Consider the following 25,857-nt stretch of genomic DNA (forward strand, 5'->3'; position numbering starts at 1 on the left):
TTTATAAATTTTTAACTACAAAATAATTATTAAAAAATAAATTTGATAAATGTTGTCAAAATTCGATCTTTAAATGCTTATAAAAAAAAATTGTGCCTATGTATTTTTAATATTTTTCAACTGATATTGTATTAATATATCAAAAGCCTTGTATTACATTTTTACACGTTTTGGCCCAACAGATAAAACTTTATTGATATTTATTGAAAACAAAACTAAAAAAATTGAAAACTGAAAATGTCCGTAAACAGCTCAAAAAGATTCAAAATTTTTTCAAAATCGTATGGTGTATAGAAAATGCTAATATAAACATTCAGTGAAATTTTCAAGTATCTAAATTCGTTCGTTTTTGAATTACAACAAAATAAGAAAATCGTTACATGAGAAATCGAGTGAATATCAAATGTTGTAAAAATATGAATTTCAAACGCTCATAAAAATTTAATTTGACCTTCTTGTAGACATTTTTTTTTTGGATAAAGGTAGAAAAACTTATGAGGAATCTTGTAATACATTTTCAAATCTTAGATGTGAAAAGCAAATTTTTTATGAATTTCTAACTCAAAATAATTTGCAAATTTTCGTCATTTTTACGTATTTTGTCAATATTTGAACTTTAAATGCTTATAAAAAAAAATTGTGACTGGATTTTTAATTTTTTTAATCTGCCTTTGAAACAATAACCTAGGAGCCTTCTTTTAAATTTGCAAGCTTTTTTAACCAACAAATAAAATGTTATTAATATTTATAGAAAAAAAAACTAACAAAAATTGAAAACCTACTATTTCCGCGAACAGCTCAAAAAGAGGCAAAATATTTTCAAAATGTTATGGTGTATAGAAAATGAAAATATCAACATTCAGTGAAATTTTCATGTATCTACAGTAATTCGTTTTAGAATAACAACAAAATAACAAAATCACTACATAAGAAATCGAGTGAATATTCAGTGTAAAAATGTGAACTCCAAATGCTCATAAAAATTTAATTTGATTAGCTCGAAGACATTTTTTTCTTGATAAAGATAGACAAACCTATGATTACATAAAATACGTATAAAGGAAGAATAAGTATTAAGGACTGTATAGAATTTTGCATTTTTCTTTAAGGTCATTTTTTAAATTATAAAGAGTTTTTTTTTTTTTACTTTATTGAAATCTAGGTAATAATATATTTTATTATTTTATTCCTTATTATTTCAGATAATATATTTAAATATGCACAAAAGATTAAGTTTAAAAGCCCATGGGTGGAATTACCAATCACCAAAGATGACATTGCATTTAAACTGGTTAGGTTTCAATATAGGAAGTTCATTTCCAGAGATTGAAAAATGTGTAAAAGTTAACCAGCTAAATTAAATTTCATTTTGGATTAGTGGTAAAATCATTAACAATAATGAAATTAATATTTTACCAACTACAAATATTACAGATTTTACAGAAAACATTAAAAAGTTTGAATCTGTAATTGTTTGTAATGGTGGACCTGAATATAATTTGTTTCCAGATGCTCCACAAACTATTTGTAATGTTTCATCTTACAATCTATTGAGACATAACAATTGTGATATTATAATTGCATCAAAAGAAAAATGTGCAAAATTTAAAAAAAACTTTTATTGGCAAAAAAAAAAAATAAAAGAAACAGGATGTGAAGAAATGCTAGTAATTTCTCCTAGAAAAAAGATAAAGGTTATATCAGGAAAAAAACTATTGAATTAAACAATCAATTGAGTTAAGCACACAATGATATGGCTCTATACGATCAAGAGTCAATTCAAGAAAAATTAGGAAAACTGAATGAATCTCAGAAAACATTGGTTAATGAATGTTTAGCAGCCAGTAAATTAAAAAATCCCAAAAGTAGACGTTACAGTGACAACTGGCTCATGCTATGTCTTCTTTTTAATATTTGGTCACCTAGTACATATAGATATAAAAGGGAAAGTGCTTTACTACCATTCCCGTACCCTAAAACTGTAAGACAGCACTGGGAAACTATTAAAACTACCTGTGGTTTTGATTCAAATTTTTAAAAAACCAGAACACATGTCAGATATAAACAATCATGGCGTTTTATTATTTGATGCAGTAAATCTGGAAAAAGTTTATCTGTTAATTCATCAAATCTTACATATACCGGTCTAGAGGATTATGGTGATAAAGCTGTAGAAGGTACATGTCATAAAGAAGACGCTGACTATGCTCTCATATTTATGTGGCAATCTTTGAGATCTAATTTCTGGCAAACTATTGGATGTATTCTTTTAAAGGAGAAGTTAAAAGTGAATATTTAAAAACTAAAGATGTATGAAATAATTTAACTATTATCTAATTAGATATATCAGTTTTTCGATGTATTATAATATACTATTCTTTTTATATTAACAGGTGTGATAATAGCCCAATTAGTTTCAACAAGAGCTCCTCAAACGGTTAGAGACATTCAGAGTCAGGTCGTAACACCACTCACAGTTTTTATTCTATCTTAAAGAGTCGTAACACCACTCTTTTACACCATATATTATAACATTGTAATTTTGTACTACGTTAATAAACATTCATCATACCTAGTACATCACGTATTTCATTTCTGCGTTGATGTATATATCGACGTCGGTTGGGACGTAACATGTGGTAACGTCCAACCTTAGTAGATAATCGTGCTTCGGGCAACACATTAACTCTACCCAGATCATAAGTCAACAATATAGGAGGTTGTTCATATAAGAATTATAATCCTAATGATATTAAAAATATAGTTGATGAAATTAGATATAAAAAAAATAACTTACTAATCACGTTTTATTTTTTATTTAATCAAAGAAGATCAATAATATCATAATACTTCCTGATATTTTCATAAGATATCATACAATCAATTCAATAGTGTTTGTATCTATTTTAGCCTATAATAAATACCACAGTTCTTTGCTGACACAGAAATTTTGAGAAATTAACTTACAATGGTTTGCCATTATTTGTTTTGCTACCCTCTTGCTGAGTAAATAATTATATTGAAGACTGGCCATAAGAATAATTTGGGGAGTGGGGGTATTTGGTGAGGTCCAGCCCGTAAATTTGTATTATAATTGAATATTAAATCTTCCATAAATTATTTAACCTACATATTATAGTAAGCGTTGTTTGAAGGAATTATTTTCTCAAGTTTAAGCAACAATTCAATTGATGTATTTCTTCAAAAGATATTGGATCCACGCTCATAACGTATTAATATAGGTTTAATAATAATATGTATTTCAAATTACAATACATTACCTACTGATAAAATTTTAATTTATATAAAATAAAGTCAATAGTGGTGTATTTTTAAAATTGGTTTTAGTTTATACAACAGCCCTATTCAAAACATTAAATACCTACTACTTGTATTTAAATCCCAACTTATGTTATTCAGGGTTAGAAATTATTAAGACGTCTGTATAATGACAATACAGATGTTATAATGGTTATTTTTAGTTATATTGGAAAAATATTTTATCTATAATGACTGTATCAAGCTTTTATCGAATGTAATTATGTAACAATCGATAATACTAAATACTAAATCAAATTTGAAAAAAAAATAAATATTTTTTACAAACTAAGATAACAATATTTTTAATACAATGTAAATTTAATTTTAAAATAATAAAACAACATTTTAATTTTTATGTGTGTGTTGAAGTCACTATTTACTGATAAAAATATGAGACGGACATTGATTGTAATACAACAGTATGTTCATATAAATATAAAATCACGTTTTTAAATTTTTAGTTCACCAGTTTGGTTAAATGGACAATTTGGACAATATTGCTTAATATGATTAATGTTGACTAGTCCCTTGAATATAATTATAAATGGTTTCTACCATATTTAATTATGTGGGAATAAACTTGGAAAAGTGTAATTATATTAACTAATTTAATTAATAATTAATTAAAAGCATAATTATTCAAAAAAAGATTATATTATTTGAGTAAATTTTTTTTTTTGCATTAGGGTATTTTAAGTAATTTTATCTAACGAGTGACTTCAATATAAGATAAATCCCAGCCAATCATTAAAATTACAAGTTATAACCAATTCTTATTTCTTAGTTAGTAAAAACGATACAAAGACATACGATGCCAACTACAATAGTGACAGTATTTGCTCAAAATAAATCTTTTATTAGGTATTGAAAAAATGTTAAATAACACTGGGCCAATTATAACAAATTTAGTATTTATAATTAATGCTCGGTATAGTATAATTAAAAATATAGACGGTGTGCAGTGGCTGCTTATTTTTAAATTATTTAAATAACAATTTTCAATTATTGAAAATTGGTGTGTTGTTGAATTATAAACTTAATACGCTTAAAATCTTAAAATATAAAAATTATATAAATTTACTAAAATAATATGCAAAAATATGCAATATACATTTTTGTATTTCGATTGTGTGCATCATAAAACATATTTGTTTTATTTTATTTTATTTTATTTTATTCATGTCAAATTAGATTTTGAATATGCAGCTTACTAAGAAATATACAAATGCATGAAGTTCCAAGCCCTGCTCTTAGTCATAACTAGAACAAGTCCTATTATGCACAATATTTTATTAATACAATTGTATTATACATCAAATTAGTACATTAGTTAAATATACGCTAAAAAATTTTAATTTTCCTTAAATATTTTTGTATGCAAAAAATATGTAAATGCATGAAAGTTTTTGCTCTAGTCACAACATTATTACATTATTGTTTATAAAACTGCAATAACAAAAATAACTGAAAAAATGTTTGTCCCGTAGAAACCACTTTAGAATATATTAAGTTAATCACTGATGCAGAGCTATTAGAATAAACTGTATAAACTTGTATAAGCTGTTCTCATTATCATTTATCAATTCCGATCAGCTTCACAATATGCAAAAGTCTTTCGCAGCAATGAAGAAGAACTCTTCATATAAGCTCCCATAAATAAAAATAGATTGACTAATTTATTAATGATTTATATTGAACGAAATTTGTCTAATGAATTGTCTAACATACTAATCTTGGATGAATTGGCAAATTGAATCCGCAATTAAAATTATAAACATACAAGTAGGTATTTAAATGTTGTAATTTTTTTTGGGAAAAATATTTTTCATTTTAGTAATAGCTACAAGTAGAAATATTATAACATATTAAATGTATCAAATTTAGGAAAGTGACAGAGCTAAAAATGATAAATATATTATATTATATTATATTGCATAAGTAATATAATATATCTAATAAGTATCTAAAACAAGAAGTGTGTGGACCAGAGCCATCCACTAGTATATTTAATTTAAATAAATGGAGAGCCCCTAAGTTAAAAACTCAAATTGTGCCTGAGACTGGCAAGTAATGATAGCTAAATATAAAAATATTTTTAAATCTAAACAAAATATAAAATAACTAAAATACCTACTTAAAAAAAAAAATTACTTAATTACTTACAACTATGTTTATTAGATTTCGAATTATAACGAAATGAGAAAATCTTTCGATGAACCGATTATTGTATGCTTAAATATCCAATTTCATCAAAATCTAATAAATCAAAATTTAAACTTATAATATTTGTAATTACTTCATTAGTTGTACACAATTTTTACTGATAACCTGATAACATGATAACTGATAAGGGATTTCAATTTACGATATGACAAGCGCACGCGCAGAACGGTCACGGTTCAGTTCTGTGCTTAGCCGCTCCTATTTGACATGACAAAGGAAATTGATAAAAAAAATAATTCATTCCGATAATCACTGAACTATACAGTATACACGTCGTCACACGTGTATATTTTACTATATAGTGTTCAGTGCCGATATAAATCCGATGCGTCGATTCGTAATTTCGAAATGTTAACCTTAGCATTTTGAAATAATAACGTTTTATTTATTTTGGAGTGAAGAAAAACAGAGCACTGCATCCGTGTCCGGCTTTTCCTCGCCTCCACGGCTCCAATGCTCCATTACTCAATACGACGCTTAGATGAAAGATCCTAGTCCATACTCTATTTGTTTTCGGATATTCGTGTAAATGAAAATCAGAATAATACAAACAAACAGCGTTTTCCCGTTTCCACATGCATGTGTGAAAAACTGAAAGTAAAAATTAACCTATTCAGCGTATCGTGTTCATGTACAATGTACTGTAGTTTTATGCATTGATGGCCATTATTGATCCCACAAAACAACGTTAAATTTTGTGTTTTTTTTTAATCTTATAAGTTATCCACCCTTCTCAATATCATGAGTTTATCTAAACCAGACAATTTGCTCGAGGATCAGTCAAGTTCGCCTGAAGATTTGCCTGAGGGTCAGTCAAGATCACCTGAAGATTTGCCCGAGAGTCAGTGTAGTTCACCTAATAATTTGATTGAGGGTAAGTCATCCACCAAGCATTGGCTTTGAATGATAGTTTTCTATACTATTATTGAGTTTAAATAGTAGGCACTCCATATCCTTTTGTACAATTTCGCAATAGAATTTTGAGCCTTACGTATTTAATGTTGATGTAAATAATTCAAATTACAGTAATTCCATTAAAAGGACGTTAAAACAAATTATTATGTGAATTTTCAAGCTACTTTCCTGTAGGAGAATAAAATTGAATTAACCCAAAAATAAAAATTAATATTAATTTCATGTTTAGGTATATTCTATTTTCCAATTTGTGTAGGTCCGATCATCCAAATAACATGATTTTGCATTTTATTATGTTCTATTAAAATGCATAGTTTAAACAAAGTAATTTTTACATAATTTTTACGAATAGGTAGATACAATTTCATATTTATTTTTATCATTATTTAAATATCAATTGTTTTTAGAAAACATATTTGATTGGAATACATATCTTACTGCAAGAAATGCAGAAAAGGTGCCTGAAGATTTTTTTTATCATGTAAGTAGTAGTCTATGATATGTAAATAGAAGTAATATTTGTCAATTTGTATTCAAACAATGCTTACATATCAAATACAATTTTATCTACAGATTTGTAAGAGTGAACTGAATGGAATAGAAATTGGTTCAGTGGTCGAGATTGAAAATGAAGATCAAAGTGGATATTGGTTTGCTAGTGTATATTCATCAAAGGGCATTTTAATGAAGTATGTAAAAAAAACTTTTACTTTATTAAATACATAAGTAACAATATTTTTTGTCAGCTTGCATTATTTTGGTGATAACAATGACCAACACACTTTTTGGTTAGAGATAAAGTCACCACGCATTCATTCTTTAAACTGGGGAAGCGAAAATAATAAAAAACTGATACCTCCTTATCCTGAAAGATTTTCACGTTACAAACCAGAAATTATTAAAGAAAAAGTTCAAGATTGTGAGCATGTTTTATCAAATGCTGTGTTACAAATGGTATATTTTTATATTTTATTAATTGTATACCTAACATCCAAAACAACTTTAAAAATGTCAATACCAATATATCATATATTTATATTTCAGAGAGGTGCACCAATTCATAATATATTCAAGTGTGACATGTTTGTAGAAGTTTAAGTTTATCGTGTTTAGATTTCAAAAGTATAATATATTTTATAATATTATTATTGTTTACTCTCTTGAATTAGTTTATTTTGACACTAAACATTGCCCACATTGAAAATGTTATTATTTTTAGTTGAATATTTAAAATTTGTTTTTTAGGTGCTTAAAAATGTGGGAGGAAGGTTATTTTTACAAATCCAAGGAATAAATAGCCCTGAAGAGAAACCATTTTGGTTATTTTATTTAAATGAACGTGTATTTCTATTAGGATGGGCAGAACAAAAAGGTATTTTACTAAAATATAGTTTTCTTACTTTACTATATACTATTGGCTTTATTTTATGTTTAGGACTTCCATGGAGAGTTATGAATTTAGATGCTATCTTGGAAAATTCTATCGATTCTAGTGTATTACTGAATGTGTTAAAGGTATTAAATTATAATATTTATTTTTTATCATTATGTTAATAAAAATATTCCTAGTTATAAATACTTTTAATATTAAATGGCAATAAACATAACATAAATAATACTTCAAAAGTTTAGGTGATATTTACTTTATTTCAATATTCAAATATCTGAGAATCATTAATTTCTATTTATCAACTTTCTCGTATCAGCTATTTTAAATTGTTTTGATTTCCTAAGCCAGTAACTAAATTGGTTTAGAAAAAGAGCTTTTTTATTTAGTTCTATTTATATATGTGAAAAGTTGTCATAATACATATTTGTTGTAAAATACTTTTTTTATAAATGTTTTATATATTTTTCTATTATCAGCCAAAGACACCAAAACAACACAGTTATAAAGTTGGAGAAATGTTGGAAGTCGTAAATCCTTATTCAATGATGGTCTTTTATGTTGGTACAATTGTTAAGATCTATGATAATCGTTATTTTAAAGTTGAAGTGGATAATGAAATTGATGAAAATAAACGGATCAGTTTTGTGGCTACTAAAGAAAATCCTTATTTATTTAAAGCGGGTTTGAAAAATTAATTTCTATATAATTTGCTTTTACATAGTTATAAAAATATGATTGATTTCAGGTTGGGCAAGCAAACACAAATTTTTGCTAAAACCTCCGACTGATTGGAATAAACCACACAAATTTTCTTGGTCAAAATTCTTGCTTCTGTTGATAATTCATGTAGAAAAAAGTGTAATAATGTTCATATAGGTATGAAATTAGAAGCGGTTGATCCTTTGAATACTGATTATATTCGTGTGGCTACAGTTAAAGGATTTGCTGACCATTGGATGTTTTTATCTTTTGATCGTACAAATTGGTAATACATTTGAAAAATAAAAATTTAGTAGAAATTGATTGATAAATTATTTGTTCTATGAATTCAGTTGTCAAGAATTACTACATTTGCGTTCAGTTTATTCAGATGAAGTTTTTCCAGTTGGTTGGTGTAATAAACACAAATATTCTTTGAGTGTCCCAAAGCTTCCATACAATAACTCTAATGATTTTGAACATTGTTATTTTTCATCGGATGTTGATATTGATTTAAGTCAATCAGACCAAGACTTATCAACAAAATGTCCTCATTATTTAAAAGGTGAAATCTTTTATCACTTTAGCAAAAAGTATAATATTTTGTAGTTTCTTATGTTTTTGGTTGATACTATTAATATACTATTAATTTGAACTGTATTTTTAGAGATAAACTAAATTTTGATGATGGTTTCGAAGAAATAGAAGATGATTATATTAAATCTGGAGATTCTGATTCTGTTAATAATGTACCTACAACTTCAGAAATAGAGATTAAAAAAGATAGTTCTGATGAATATGATAATGATCCAATTTTGTATGCTAAAGATGAGCCTGAGTTAGGTGAAGAATTTCATGATGCATTATTTTTGGATAAAAATGATATTAAACCAGAAAAAGTTTATATTAAACCAGAAAAAGTTGATATTAAACCAGAAAAAGTTGATAATAAACCAGATGAAGTTAATAATAAACTAGAAAAAGTTGATTATAAACCAGCAAAAAGGAATAATGCAAATGAGGTTAATGTAAAAGAAAAAAAAGAAGTTTTTCATGTTGAAAAATCTATAGTAATTGTGGTTAGAAATTCTTCAAAACGGTTTTCTAAAAATAGCTACAAAATGTGTATTTACTTTAACAAAGATTGTTATCCTGGTGGTCATGTAGTAAAAAAGAAAATTCCTATCTTACCAGATTGTATTGGTTCCGGTCCCGTATCCTCAATATTACGGGATGCTCTAATAGCATTTGTTGATTTAGATTATTTTCCTTATAATGCATTAAAAAAAATTAAAAAAATTCAAAATATGTTATTCAGCGGACCTGGTGGTGTTGAAATGTGGATTACCACCACGTATGTATTTAATTTATATTCACATTATAATAATAATTAAATATAAAGAAATAATATGAACATTTTTGATTTAAGTGCAATAAAAACTCATCGTAGTTCCATCGAATCTCTTCTTCTTCCTGAATCTAGGAAGATGGCTAGAATGTATTGCTCTGCTCTTTGTAATCTATCTGGCATGTGTGAATTCTTTATGACTACTGAAGAAACAAAGTGTCCTCATGGTTGTAAGAAGACAGAAAGTAAAAGTGAGTGTATATTATCTATAATAGTTATTAATCAATTTTGTTGTTAGTTTTAATATTAGAGTTCAACATGAAACTTAAATGTATAAACTCTAACTGTATTATTGTTGCTTTTTTTTTTTACAGTATTTTAGCATAGCAATTCATGAGCATTTTTAATTTTAATACTCAACATAATGAATTGCACGAAAATGAAAATACCTTTGTAAAAACCTGATACATGGATAACGTTCTTACCTTGAAGTTAAATAATAAATCAATTCACTCTAAAATTAAAGCTAACATTACAAAATTGGTTCTACTGAACACATTTGCTATGTTGTATGTTTGTTGTATGTCCTCATAAACTTTATGAGTTATTGAGAATCTAGGTATTAGATATTTAAATATTAATATATTTATATAGTTATTTTGCTATAGTAAAAATAATTAAATTATCCATACAGATATAGTACAGGCGTTAAAACTTAAAATGGATACTCTGCCTATTCGTATGAAATCAAAAATAAAATATCATCGATTACATGGGGCTCAAAGATCTGCCAAAATTGTACACCGTAAAATAACGCATTCAGAAATTTCTAAAATTGGTAAGTATTAGATTATTGTTGTATCTGTTAAAATAACTTTTTTATTTTTAACTTTAACCAATCAATATTAAATATTAAATAAAGACAATATTTTAAATTGTTCTTTTTATAAAATATTTATAGGTAAAAAAGTATTAGATTGGTCAAATAAACATTTAGTTTCAAGGTATAAACATTATATGGGGAGTATAATGAATTTAGATGCATACATATTATTTCAATTAAATCAGAGTCCTACTGAACTGGAATCATCACTTATAGCTGAAATTATATCAAAAAAAAATATACTTAGGAGGATGGATAAAATTGAAATTTTCAGCAATACTAAATCTGAACGTGAAACCAATGAAGAAAATCTATTTGTTGTTTTAGACGATTGGTATATTGTTTATTATTAACTTGCTTTAATATATTAACAGTAATCATGATTTAAAAATTGTTTCTAGGAAATCAACTTTTGAAAACTATTATTGTCAAAATCCAAGATTTAAGAAATTTAAAATTGATATAGGACAATTAGAACATATTAAGATCACGTCAAATCCAAAATATTGGTCTGCTGAAGATGTTTAGAAATATTTGACAAATGATTTGTTTTGTAAGGATGTTGCACTGAAACTATATACTGGGGTGAATAATACTTAATTATACCCATCAACAGTTATCATTGAACTTAATTTATTGTAATTTTAATATATTAGGAAGTTGATGGTGTAGCGTTTATGTTATTGAATGAAGAACAACTTTTACTGCGATTACGGTGTACAATCAATTTAGCAATAAGAGTCCTGTGTCATGTAGCTGAAGTGAAATACAATTGTTTATCAAAATATTGTAATGTAAATGTGAGTATTTAAATTGTGTCTTATTGTTTAGATTTGTTATAACCAATCTTAAATAGTATAATTTACTAAATTATATTATTAAATTAAAATATAATCCAATGATAGGCACATGGAAATGCAATGTTTAATTTATATATACGTTCTGTTCAAATATCTTAACGACTTGATTTTTTAAAATAAATTGGGACATGATAATAATGTGGTGTTTTAACTGGATAATGTTTCTATATTTTGTTATGTATTGAACATGTGTACGCAACCGTTACATAGTGAGGACTGACTTTATTACAATTTTAGGTTAGACTATAATCATAACATAATAATAATAATAATATGATAACATCATAACATCATCCTCTTTTTAAAATCTTTTTAAATAACATTATTTTTTTTTTTTTTTTTTTTAAATTAAACAATAAAAAATAACACTTTACATAATAGTAAATAGAACATTAATACAACTTAATATAACAAAATAATTATAAAACAAAACATGACAATAGTTAATTATCATAACCATATCTTTTTGTAACCTTCCTATCTCTCTCCGAACGACGCACAACTACACTCTCTTTACTTTTTGTTTTACTATGTAACGCATTACTTTTTGGTAATGTGTAATAACCATGATCTTTATCGATACTTCTAGGATACCTCAACTGATTCTTATGAACTATCCTAGTATTATTATTTAAGTCAATTACAAATAAATATTTGATATACTGTTTAACTACTTTAGCTGGTAACCATTTACAATAATCTTTAAAATGATTCCTATATAATACTTTTTCATTTTTTTTAAAATAAATTTCACTGTTCTCGTCCTCATAATACTTATTATTTTTAAAATTGAAACTTAATTTCTTTTTTTCTTTTACCGTAACTTTACTTTTTGGATTTATTGATGACATAATAGACCTTAACTTGTAAGAAAACATACGATCAGCTGGAGACTGTGCTGTAACTGTTGAAGGCGTAGTATTATATACTGTAATGAACCTTACTACTTTTTCCTTAACAGTCAATTTACTTAATTCTCTATCTAAGATATACTTTTTAACAGTTTGAACCGCTCTCTCAGCCAAGCCGTTGGACTGACTATGAAATGGAGGTGTTTTTGTTATTTTAATATTACTTTGATTACCATAGCTGTTAAATAACCATGAGCCAAAAGGAGGACCATTGTCTGATACTATCTCTTCAGGTAACCCAAAAAATGCAAACACTTCCTGCAACTCCCTAATTAACGATTCACAATTTGTTTTTCTTAACAGTTTCACTACTATATATTTGCTATATGCATCAATCACAACCAAAAACGTATTGCCTTCCAAATGAAAGAAATCAACATGCACTCTTTGCCATAGGCCATTTTGATATAACTTTTTCTTTACTTACATTAGAAGTCTGATCACATATTTCACATCTTTTATTAAATTCTTCTATATCTGTATTCATATATTTCCACCATAATACACTTCTTGCTGCTATTTTCATTCTTACTATACCTTCATGATCTTTATGTAGTATCTTTAAAATGTTCTTTTTTAATACCTCTGGCACTACAATCCTGTCACCAAAAAATAAGCAATCATCCTGTGTACTTAAACTATCTTTTAACTTTAAATAATACTCAATCTCACTTTCTACTTTTCTAGGCCATCCTTGTAATGCATAGTTATAAACTTTGAATAATATTTTATCTTTTTTTAACGCTTCTACTACATCTGCAGTACTTAAACTAAATTCATTTGTTATACATAATCTACTAATAACATCATCTTCTATATCAGTACCTGTACTTAATGGTAATCTACTTAACGCATCGACATGGACCATTTGTTTACTTGATCTATACTGAAATTCATACTCATACATAGATAACAACACTGCCCATCTCTGTAATCTTGATGCTGCAACCACTGCTGTACCTTTCTGTGGACTAAATATTTCTCTTAACGCTTGAGCATCTGAACATAATGTGAATTTGTTAATATATATATATTTATGAAATTTTTTCAATGCAAACACTATTGCCAACGCTTCTCTGTGTAACTGAGAATATTTTTGTTCTGCTGGAGATAGTGAACTTGATGCAAATAACACTGGTTTTTCTACCCCATTAACTACTTGAGACAAAATTGCCCCAACACCATATGGTGAACCATCTGCACATACTACTATAGGCTTTTTTTGATCATAAATTTCTAATACTTGATTTTGTAACAACAATATTTTACTTTTTTCAAAAACTTCTTGACACTTATCGCTCTACACAAATTTAACATCTTTCCTTAGTAATTTATATAAGTCATGCAATTCACTACTGAGATTAGGAATAAATGTTCCATAATAATTTAATAATCCTAAATAAGCTTGCAATTCAGTCACATTATTAGGTGCCCTAGCCTCTTTAATAGCTTCCAATTTCTTTATTTGTGGACGAATACCTTTATTCGACAACGTATGTCCTAAATAATCAACTTCCTTTACAAAAAATTTACATTTATCAACATTAATAGAAACATTAAATTTATTTAATCTATCTAAAACCAAATCTAACTTTTGTTTACATTTCTCAACAGTGTTTTCACCTATTAATATATCATTTAAATAACAAAACACATTTTCCAACCCTAACAATATCTGATCCATGGTAGACTGAAAAATAGCTGGTGCACTAGCTACACCGAATGTTAATCTTGTAAATCTAAATAAACCTTTTAAAGTATTTAATATTTATTGTCAAATATTCTTTAGAACTTGTGATAACTCTAATTGTTGATAAGCTCCAGACAAATCTAACACACAAAAAACTGTACAACTCGCCATACTTGCAAACAAATCCTCAATATTAGGTAAGGGGTAATGCTGTGTTTGTATAAATGTATTAATCGTCACCTTACAATCCACACATATTCTTATACTTCCATTCTTTTTAGGTACGATTACTATAGGACTAGCCCATTCACTGAATTTAACCGGTTCTAAAATACTTTCATTTACTAATCTATCAATTTCTATGTTTACCTTTTCTCTCAATTTAAATGGTACTGTATAAGCTTTATGAAAAATTGGTTTAACATTATCCTTTAACACTATTTCAGCTTTATAATTTTTTACTACCTGATTCGACGACTTAGGAATGATATTTGGGTATTTAATAGCTAATGTATCCAAATTATTACTACTTTTTGAGACTTGATTGAACTGAAGAACATTTCTCCAACTTGGATATAGTCTATCCAACCAAGCTCGACCCAAGAGTGGTACACACGGTTTTTTACTTTTTATGACAAATAATTCTAAACAAACAGTTTTGCTTTCAATGTCACCGCGCAGCCTCACGTTAACCAACAGTTTTCCCAATAACTTAACATTTTCTCCTGTAACTGATACAAATTGAACTACAACATCAATTAATGGTACAAAAGAAAACATTTTTAAATACATATCTTCACTTGTTAATGATGCACATGCGCCTGAGTCTACTTCCATTTCTACTTCATTATCCTGGACTATCACCGTGACTAGCAATGGACTGCCTGACTTCTGCACTGAATTTATTCTGTCTTCCATTTTTGATTCCACATAACACTGCATCTGCTCCAATTCTTCTGATAACTCATGTACACTGTTTTTTTCTGATGATACAGAATCACTACTTCGATACTTCTGTTTACTAAATTTGCTTCTACTTGAACTCCTGGCTCTGGACTTGCTCTGATTAATTTTACTGTAGAAACAATACTTTGCAATATGTCCTACTTTGTCACAATTTCTGCACTTCAAATTTTTAACTGGACACTCTTCCTTACTAGAATGTGATCCACCACATCTAGTACATTTGCCGTCACATAGTGAGGACTGACTTTATTACAATTTTAGGTTAGACTATAATCATAACATAATAATAATAATAATAATAATAATAATATGATAACATCATAACATATTTCACAAATTATTCATAAAAAATATATATACTTATGTACTAATAAATGTAATTTTTTTTTACAGGTTTATGACTAAGACTTATTGATGATAATTATGAATGTTTTCATTCATTTGAGGTATATAATAATAATTAGGTATATTTATTATTTAACTGATTAATCCCTTATAAAAATAATTATGCATTGTATTTTTTTTGCTTACAGTTATTATTGTTTCAATAGTTAGTGGTTTTATACATTTAATTAGTTTATTATTTCAAAGTACATTATTATTTGGGTTGGCGCTCCCGGAAATGGGCCTTGCCATAGAATACCATTCTATAAATCTATGATAATACCTTCCTGTAGTATCTTCCAAGTATTCGGTCTATTTACAAACATTTATTAAATCTTATATGAGTATAAATTTAAAGTTGAAAACAATTCAGTTGCGAGATGCATCTCAGTATTCAAAACCGTAAAAACTGTAACGTTACAGAATTTTGGGCCTCTTACATAATTGAGAGTACAACTAAAATTCCCCAAACCAAGTGATTATTATGTAAAAGGTTGCGGTTGTTATTACTATTGTAGCCGTCAAAAGCTAGCACAGCACACAGTGCATTCTGGCCTCCCAATATTATTGTCACCATGATATTTTACGACGACACTGACCAGCCCCACCAACAACCAGTCGCTGCTGCCGCCGGGAGCTTCAATTCACTCACACGCCGAACTTCTCCAATTGGCAAATGGACAACCTCTGACCTCTGCGCACGTAGCAAACAGTTGCGTCTCTGGTTGCACATTTTGTCAAGAACCTTGTGGTCAATCACTCAACACACACCGAAGCTATATTTCCTTTTACTCAAAACTACAGCTCAAGTCATCAGTCGTCTTTTTGTAACGTATAATTTTTCTCAGACCTCCTCTGCCCCCCCCCCCCCATCCCTAACAATCATGTAATTGAGGCGTCGCATTGATAATTTATTGTTTATTGTGGCAAGCTGAAAAAACGTGTATCAATTAAAACAAAAATTTGCTTCTCAAAAAACAATATCATAAAATATTATTTGTATTTAAAGATTATTAAATGGCGTACGGGTCCTTGATCGCCTTGCTCTGGCGCTGATAACGATATTATTATTACTATTATTATTATTATTTACTTCTGTGAAACATAAATTTAAATGACATTATATTTCTCAATTCAAACCCCTGCCCTGTTTCCCCTTAAAAATATTCGATTATTATTCACTTATGTGAAGCAAAATGATTAATTTAAAGTACTTACTGACCATGTGCTTAACCAAAAACTTTATTATATTATGTGCACCTGCCATGTGCCATCAAAAAACCTTATTATTCACTACTGTGAAGCCCAATTATTATTTGTAATACTAAAATAATTTAGCATTATTATTCTTATTTATTTTGCCTCATGTAAAAATATGAAAATCATGATTACCTAAAACTATCTCTTTAAATTATTTAATATTATTATATAAAGTGTGTCCCATACTATACTTACCGAGGTATTAGTATTAGTTAATTCATTTTAGATACACATTTTATTCTCAAAGCCTACCAGTTCCACCGACTTGGCCTCACATATTGAATTCCCATTCTCTTTTTGAATATGGATCTGTGGTTTGGCATCCGTATTAAGTCAAAAACCAGCTCGTGTCCAAAATAAATTTTTAAACTTTTTTGCCTGAATGAATATTTACCATGAACCTCATGATTACTTCAACATAAGACAAGTTTTAAATATCCCTACTCTTGCCTCCCGCTGTGGTAAAGCAGACTTCAATTTTTTTAAACTCAATTCTAAATGCTTCTCTGGACGTTCCTGATCTTCTAGCTGCCATTCCTTTCAGAGTTCCTTCTCAGTCTTCCAGAAACCAATCCCAATATTTTATGTTTGAACTCACAAGACCTCTTATGGGCACAATCTTACTCTACATCGCATGCTCAGAGCTGCAAACAACCAATCGTCCTTAGGCCACTATTTCTACTATTACTTTTACTAAAATTCTACTTACCATATTGTATGTATACTCTGAATTATTGCTATCTAAATTATTTCTTTATTTAATTATGCAATAATGTAACTATATAATTACCTACACCTAATTACCATATTTGTAAACTATGTAAAATTGCCATTTTGAAGTTTAATAAACAATAATAATAATAATAATAATAATAATAATAATACAAATGTTGTGTAATGGTAGAACTAATTAATACATATGTTGAAATATCACATTTAATTATTGGTATTGCATAAGCTAAGTTAGACTATGTTTTATTAAATTAAATAACTTGAGAAACAGTACATTTATTTTACTCATTTAAAAAATATAAATTAAGTCAAAAAAAGTTTGTATTTTTTTTGTTATTGACTATTATATTGACTGTTATTGTTATTGTTAAGCAACGTCTTAAACTCTTGATATTTATTTTTCATCGATAGTGGAACTATTTTTCGTCATGTCCCGTGTGGTCGTGTCCATTCATACGGCAAACTTAGATGAAATAAAATATAATATTGCGTAATTATACATAATTATTTATCAACAATAGTTTGGATGAAGTGTTATTATCTGTTAAAATGTAAAATATTCATTTTGCAGTATGGAAATGTATGAATATAATAGGTTAGGGTGAAATATTTTTTACCAATTAATTTTCATATGTAATATTACTATCATTAATTATGTATCTTAATAAAATATTTTTAGATATTATCTGGCCTTCAATCTTCATCATTGTATTTATTTGTATAATCATTGTCAACAATTTAAACCTACATATTATTATATATATAATATTCATCACACAGGCAAACAACTATATAAATTTAGGAAATTAGAATAAATAAAATAATCACTGAACTATGTATAGAAAATAGTGTTTGAAAAATACTTTGAGCTATTATTATTTGTATACTTACATTATATTATTAAAATATAAATACTATTTTATAATAAGGCATTCTAAATATTTTAATATTGTATAGGCGTATTTTCGCGGAGATGCTACAAGCAAATGGTTCACTAAAATTTAATTTAGCAATAATTTTATGTCAAAATTGTTTACTGTTTACTTAAATGTTTGCTCCTATCACTTACAGACTTTTTTAACGGTTTAGTGTTTCTGCACTTTCCGGTACCTTTGAAAATATATTTTCGTTTTGGCAATTCACAAATATCATAATGTATCATATTATGCCCAAGCAATCAAAGCTTCAAAAAACACCAAATATTTCACTAAAAAATTAATCTATTCAGTATTGTAATAAACACTTATTTATTGCATTTAAGTAGGTACACCTCTTTACACCAATACTTTTTTTTGTACTGAATAATGTTAAATAATATTTTATTCAACCAATTAGTAAATTATAACAATAATATATTGCAATACAATGTTTAACTTGATGCGCATTATTTTTAAATAAACTGAGGAAAGCTAAGTTATTTCAACTGTCAATTAAACTAGTTAAGTTCATAAGTTGATTCGACAATTGACTAGTGAAGTTAAAAAGTTAAATAAAAATTAACTTCTTAACTAGTTAATGCCCACCTTTGCATGTGACTAAAATATGTGGTTATATATCCTAATATATTATATATTATGAAATAAATAATACAATTTAAGTAAAACGTGGGTACGTATGTATAGTACGAGTTAGTTCTTAGTAGCTAACTAATAGTTCTAAAAACCAAATTGTTATATAGCTAAGATACCATTGTTAAAAAAAAAATGTTCTGAAACAAAAAAAAATTAACTCAAAACTTTAGTCAAAAAAATTACCTACCTATAGCTTTATATATAAAAAAAAAAAATTCAAAATCAAATTAGCTTTAATTATAGACCCGTATGTTATCACGTACACGTTTTGACCACTTAAAATATTAAAATTACTGAAAAGTAACAACATGTATCGTTATTGTAAATAGTTAATAATAATAATTATCGTTATTGTTATTAATTTATTATTATTATTATTTTTTAACTTTACAGTTCACGCTTCACAGTTTAATTTGAATATATTTTTAATAAACAATCATTTCATTTGTTATTATCTTTTTTTTTAGAAAATATTTAAATTCTAAAAAAGAAAATAATATTTTTCATGTTATTTTAAGATTGATCTTAAGTCATATGTTCAAAATCATTGAATATTAGACAATATATAAGTGTTTGCTTTCAACTGTAATATTCAAACGTTCTTAGGTATTTAGAGTCAATAAGTAAAAACCATAGAAAAATTACGCGAAAAAATTTTAAAATTGTTAAAATTGTTTTACAAATTAAGAAATTCAAGAAAATTGCAATACAATTTCAAAAATTCCAAAAAGTTACACTTATATTTTTTTATTTTAATTCATACTTACATAATAAACGCATTAAAAAGTTACTTAGCAATAAATTGGAACACTAGAAGAAAAATTGCAAATGCAACAACATCCATGCCATAATTATTATACCTAAAGGTATTATCATATAATAAAATTATATTATATTATAATATAAGTTTACAGATGATAACGATTTCCGACTTAATTGCGTTGTAATATAATACAGAAATGTACAATATTGTAATATTAAATTGTAGGTATATTATTATAAAATATTAAACTTTATTCACAATATACTTTCATGGTCGAATTGACTAAATTTTCTTTCATTTTGTTCACTATTTTCTTGACAAAACACTTATGAGTTTTCGAAACTTCCTTGTTCGTACGTACATATTTTCAAAAACTGTTGTAAGTACCTGCAGATAGTGAAAAAACTCAATTATTTTTTACGAAAAAACTGCAGATAAATGGCATTTATTAAATAAATAAACTTAATTGGGTTGCAAAATGAATAGTTTTTATTTGCGTCGAATAAAATTAAAGTTAAAAACTGTAATTATATAAAATTCTACTCGAAAAGCATAGTTGGTAAACATTTTATAAGAGTGTACTTATTATTAATTTTATTTATTTCTAAATGCAACAACAAAATTAATAACATTTGTTACAGACATTTTATAAAAATAAATTTGCTCAACTTGTATAGTACTTAGCTGTAACGTGCATATACCTAAATGTTGTTTTTTCTATTATACTATAGTACTATACCACAGGCAAACTAAACGCAGGGGGAATAAGTGGCAAAAATATACAGTTTACTAGTTTTATAGGATCGAAGCCCCCTGCTCATATTGATATTAAAAATATTAGCCCTCCCATGACATTTAATAGTATTTACGTTTATGTAATGTACACTAATTAGTATAAGGCAAATATATGGCTTCTATAGTTTTTTCATATTTTTCCAGAAAGGTTGTAGAATATTAATAATATAAAATAACAGTACGATATGTTGGTATGAAAACGATGGGTACCATTGTTTACGTTTACGAGGACGCTGATAATAGTGACATAACATAAAAATATTAATTATTGGAATTGAGGGGATATGTGGTTCATGTGTGATACATAAAAAATAGAAAATTAAAATAAACTTCCTTCTAGTTTGGTGTGACGTATGTTATTCGTTGTATCATTATGACAGGAATTAATGCATTTTTATGGAAAATTAAAGGAAAATTAATAAAAAAAAGCCTAGTTAAATAAAAAAAATATCTTATTAGGAAAAAAAATTTAATAGAATAAAAAATTAGCAATATAAAAATTGATATTAAATAAAGTGTAATTTCAATAAAAAAAAAGATAAGTTAAATTAAAAACCAAAAATTAATAAAAAAAAAAAGCCCAGTTAAATTTTTTAATCAGCTGTTTTTTTTATCCATTTTAGATTTTTTTAATTTAACTAGGCTTTTTTTTATTAATTTTCCTTTAATTTTCCATAAAAATCTAAAAAACCTATAAAGGATAAAAAAATCAGTCTAATAAAAAAATTTTATTTAGAAAAAATCAAATATTAAAAAAAGAAGCCAAATTAAATTAACTATCTGACTCTAACTGTATTTAATACTAGGTATAACAAATCACATTTTTTTTTTTGATTTTTCAAGAAATAAATATTATAATAAGATTAATTAAACAAAATAACTAAAACTAATAAAATAAATAAATGTTGTCTCCATTTATTTTGTTGATTTTGGATTTAGTATTCAGATGAGTAAAAAGTGTTTTGCACTCATACCTTTGACGTATAACTAAAATATAGGCCCGTTGGTAATTTGAGTTTGAGACCTCTGACACAAGTAGATTTTTAAAGAGCGTGTGTTTTCACTATATTAAATTAAAATTGTGTTAAAATAATACATAATTGAATAATATAAAAAAAAATGAAGGATATTATTGTTTTTATGTTTATTAAATATAACATTTTAAGAATTAATTTTATCTTATAGGATTCCCTATCATACCATATGCTATATGGGTAAAACTTATACATCATAAAAATGTTAAAAAATAATGATTCTTAAAATTAATTTAATTACAATAATAATAAAAATTAGGAGTTTTCAGTTGTAGTGATAGGACTTGAAGGAGGGGATGGACTGTCTACTTCAATTACTACACCTTGCTCAGAACTGGTAACAGCTTGTTGTGGCTGTACTTGAGCTTGTGGTTTTGAATCAACTATGGCAACTGGTTGTATAGCATCAGCAGCCTGTGCCTCATTTTCCTGTTTAATTTTTTGCTTTGGTGGTTCTTCTTCATCGTCACTTAATGTCAAATCAACAACATTTAAGTTTACATTTTCTTGGTGTTTGACAGTTTCAGGGCTATGTACTACTTTTAAATCAACGGATATTTCTTCATCGCTATCTAAATTCACAAAATTGATAGGTTTTAAATTAGCATTAAAAGTACAATTTGTGGTATTTTTCTTTTTATTTTCTTTAAAAACTATCCATGTGCCATCAGCTAAAAATTCAATTTCCTTACTGCTTTCTTCGAGTTTTGGACTTGAAACAACTTCCAAAAAATAATTTTCAATTTGTAAGTCATCATACATACAAGCTTTATTACATGTTGGACACATCCATGTTGGTTTTTTCTCATTCATCAAAATAAATGTACTGGCATCAAAACATTGTAAATGATCACAATGGATAGATTTTGCAGGTATCTTCATTCTAGTTTTACTCAATGGACACACCAAGGAAAATCGATAAGAAGTAGTGGCCAGATCTGGATCGACATCTGCTAACTTTTCAATTATATATTTTTTGGTTTCTTCTGAATTCCTACCTCCTTTATCTTGAAGTCTTTGTATCAATGTTTCTGAACTTATTCTTTTTACAAGATACATAGACATAACATAATTTAGGGTATCTACCCAGTTTATTTTTATTATGTTGGGAGTGATTGGAGAAAGTCTGACTAGTTTAGTGCAATTTATAGGTCTTGGACATCGTCTGGATTCAGCTCCTGGCCGAGTATTAGTCATAGGTGGTAATGGACATATTTTTCCATTAAGCTGAATGTGTAGTCCAAGAGGCAAACAATCTGTTACCTCGTTACTCATAGGTTCCACTAACTGACTAATTCGAATCTGGAACTGATAAGGATAATCTGATTTTCCCGGAGAAACATCACGACTTATGGCAACAATATTGATGGCCTCGGTTGACACAAAAAATTTGAATTCCGCTTCTTTCATACCTAATTAAATAAGATACTTATTATAAATATAATTAAATTAAGATAAATAATAAAATATATAGCTACCTATAGGAACGTTTTGGAATGAACATTTGTTCGTGCCAGCTAGAAAAGTTGGCTTAAGAACAACGTCAATTACCTCATAAAATGGTAATTTTTTGAACTTGATTTGGGCAACAGTTTCATGAGATGGAGTATAAGAATTATTTCCAACTGTCATTCCGCGCATATCATATCCCAGTGGATCTTGTGACACCACATTCATTTGTTGACTTGAGGACAAATGAGATGACGTAATAGAACGAGGTCCAGAAGGCTGATGACTGCCCGATGTATATTGAATGTTATTGTTAGCTATAGTATTTGCTCCAACGGAATTACTATAATTGCCTCTTTGAATTTGGGGCATAACCTGTGGTGATTCACCTCGTGTCATATGCATTGGCTGTTGACGATATCGTGGGGCAGGTTGGTACATTCTTTGTTGTGGGGCCTGTATCTGCCCTGTCATTTGTCTCTGTTGGGTTTGTAATAAGCAGCGATTCATAATAGCATTATTATTAGGCATAACTATTGGTATGGAACGATATATTTCATTTATTTTTGATAAAAATTCCGCGTGGTTAAAGCCAGGTGATCTAGTTCTTAATAATTCAAGTGCCCGATCTTTTAATTCACATTTTCGTCCTGCTATACTTCGACCAAAAGCCCCCAATAATGTTTTCAAGTCGATATTTCGGAAACTGGCCAGCATATTTTTATAATCTTGGTTGGCCATCATAGTCACTAAAAAAATAAATAAAAATTATAATAATTTAATTAATAATTTTTACTAAGTAAATTTATAGTTATAAATAGTTATAATTATCACATAATAAAAATAAATATATTTTATCATTTTTAAAATATGATAATATGTATAGATTATTATGTAATCTTTTTAGATTCATAATAAATTTAAATTATGGAAACCAAATAACCTAACTAGATCAAGTTCTTGTAAAGGGTGACAAATATTTGATAGATCGTCCAAGAAAGTAATAATAATAATCAATCTGATTTATTTTTTTTTATACCTATACTAGGATTGGTTTACAACAGGGACGGGAAACTGGGTAACTTTATTTTATTTTATTTATAAAATTAAAATAATCGATATAATGTTTATCGTAAAACGTACCTCATAACGACGACGAAGTCAGAATTTGACAGTCAGAATTAATTATAAAGTTATACCTAATTGAAAACGTTCATAACTGAATACTATGGAAAACGCATTGGGAAAAAACCTGTGCCACACTCCCACCGTAATATACTGCCATTTTGATTTATCTCATGGAATATACAATAAAAATTATCTGGGATAGTACATAAAAAGTAAAGATACCAACCTCGGTTAAAAGATATTAACCGGGGATACCACTGGTATATCAATGATATTTGGTAGATAATTAATTCTATCCATGACAAATCATCGATAAGGACACTCACGGAATAAAAATGGCGGCCCTCGATAAAGGGACATTTTCAACACGTCAGGAATTATATACAACGCGCCTTCCATGTATAGAGTTCAGTGGTATTTCTATTTTACAGTCAAGATTCCTGGGATCGACAGAAGAGTTAGTTGTATGTAACTATGTATCCCACGTTCTAATTTGAAAATTATCTACAATTTACAAAAAACCTCATGTAAATCAAATCTGTAATAAAAATTTAAAAAATGAAGGAAATATTATAAAATAACATCCAATCCAAAGAATCTAACTGGCTATAAAGAAATGTCCTTCGATTGGTTCTTAAATCTTGCATTGTTTTATTAACGGTTTCAATAGTTTGTTCACCATACTACATATATATGTCTCACATAACAAAGACGCGAAACGAAAAGGATACTGTAATGACGTAAAATAAATACGAAAAATACAAAAACGACTCTTGTAGATGGTTTTATTAAAATCGTATGTTAAAATGATAAAATTACGCTATTGGGTGCAGATGTTCGGAGGGCTCGTGAGATCGTGTATTCGAGAACTTGATCAAACACACCGTACAATATAATTGTATGCAAAATACACATATGATTTAATATCCGCGATCAGTATAAAATGTTAAATTAAATGCCTTACCTGATTCGAAGTTGTCTGTGGGTGTAGTATGAGTTGTAGGTGACACAAAGTAATACCAAAATGCACTTCAAAATACACAAATCGAATGAATGAAGATTCCAGTTGTTGCTCGACGATCGTAAACGTTGGTAACGTTCCAGCAGTGATACCATTCCTTGCGACAAAAACATATGTTTTTAACACTCACCATATAATATTATACAACTCTATAAATTATACTATAGGTATATCGCAGTATTATTTTACAATTTATCAAAATCTGAACTGTTAAAACGGTTAGGTAGACAACTATAAGTATTATACATAGCATATTAATGTCTTTGATACATACTTTATTACAATACAATAAATTGTACTATATGAACACAACCTGGTTTATCTCGCGCATGCGCACAATTATTGGAAAGACAAGTTCAGCGCACCTTACTCTCACTACTACCATGCTCCGTCTATGAGTATAAGGTCTATGGTTCCTATTGATGGATTTGTCATGGATAAAATTATTTTCATACTTTATCTTCCACGGGGCGTAAGTACGTGTCGATCAACGTTCATTGATAGGTGTCGTCAC

General features: G+C 27.5%; 2 protein-coding genes and 1 pseudogene across 2 annotated transcripts; 1 reads left to right on the forward strand and 2 right to left on the reverse strand.

Moving 5' to 3' along the window:
• Positions 1-5,831: 5,831 nt before the first annotated feature.
• On the forward strand, positions 5,832-12,261 carry LOC132937162 (uncharacterized; annotated as a pseudogene).
• A 662-nt stretch (positions 12,262-12,923) lies between these two features.
• LOC132937172 (uncharacterized protein K02A2.6-like) lies at positions 12,924-16,323 on the reverse strand. Its single transcript, XM_061004001.1, has 4 exons — positions 16,190-16,323; positions 14,481-15,450; positions 13,971-14,066; positions 12,924-13,850 (listed from the first exon to the last, which is right to left on the reverse strand). The coding sequence occupies exons 1-4, from the start codon at positions 16,321-16,323 to the stop codon at positions 12,924-12,926; spliced, it is 2,127 nt and encodes a 708-aa protein (XP_060859984.1).
• A 5,677-nt stretch (positions 16,324-22,000) lies between these two features.
• LOC132937470 (E3 SUMO-protein ligase PIAS2-like) lies at positions 22,001-25,360 on the reverse strand. Its single transcript, XM_061004299.1, has 3 exons — positions 25,287-25,360; positions 23,224-23,943; positions 22,001-23,157 (listed from the first exon to the last, which is right to left on the reverse strand). The coding sequence occupies exons 2-3, from the start codon at positions 23,936-23,938 to the stop codon at positions 22,001-22,003; spliced, it is 1,872 nt and encodes a 623-aa protein (XP_060860282.1). The 5' UTR covers positions 23,939-23,943; positions 25,287-25,360.
• Between the last annotated feature and the right edge of the window lie 497 nt (positions 25,361-25,857).

Source organism: Metopolophium dirhodum, chromosome 1 (assembly GCF_019925205.1).
Source record: "Metopolophium dirhodum isolate CAU chromosome 1, ASM1992520v1, whole genome shotgun sequence".
Lineage (NCBI taxonomy): Eukaryota > Metazoa > Arthropoda > Insecta > Hemiptera > Aphididae > Metopolophium > Metopolophium dirhodum.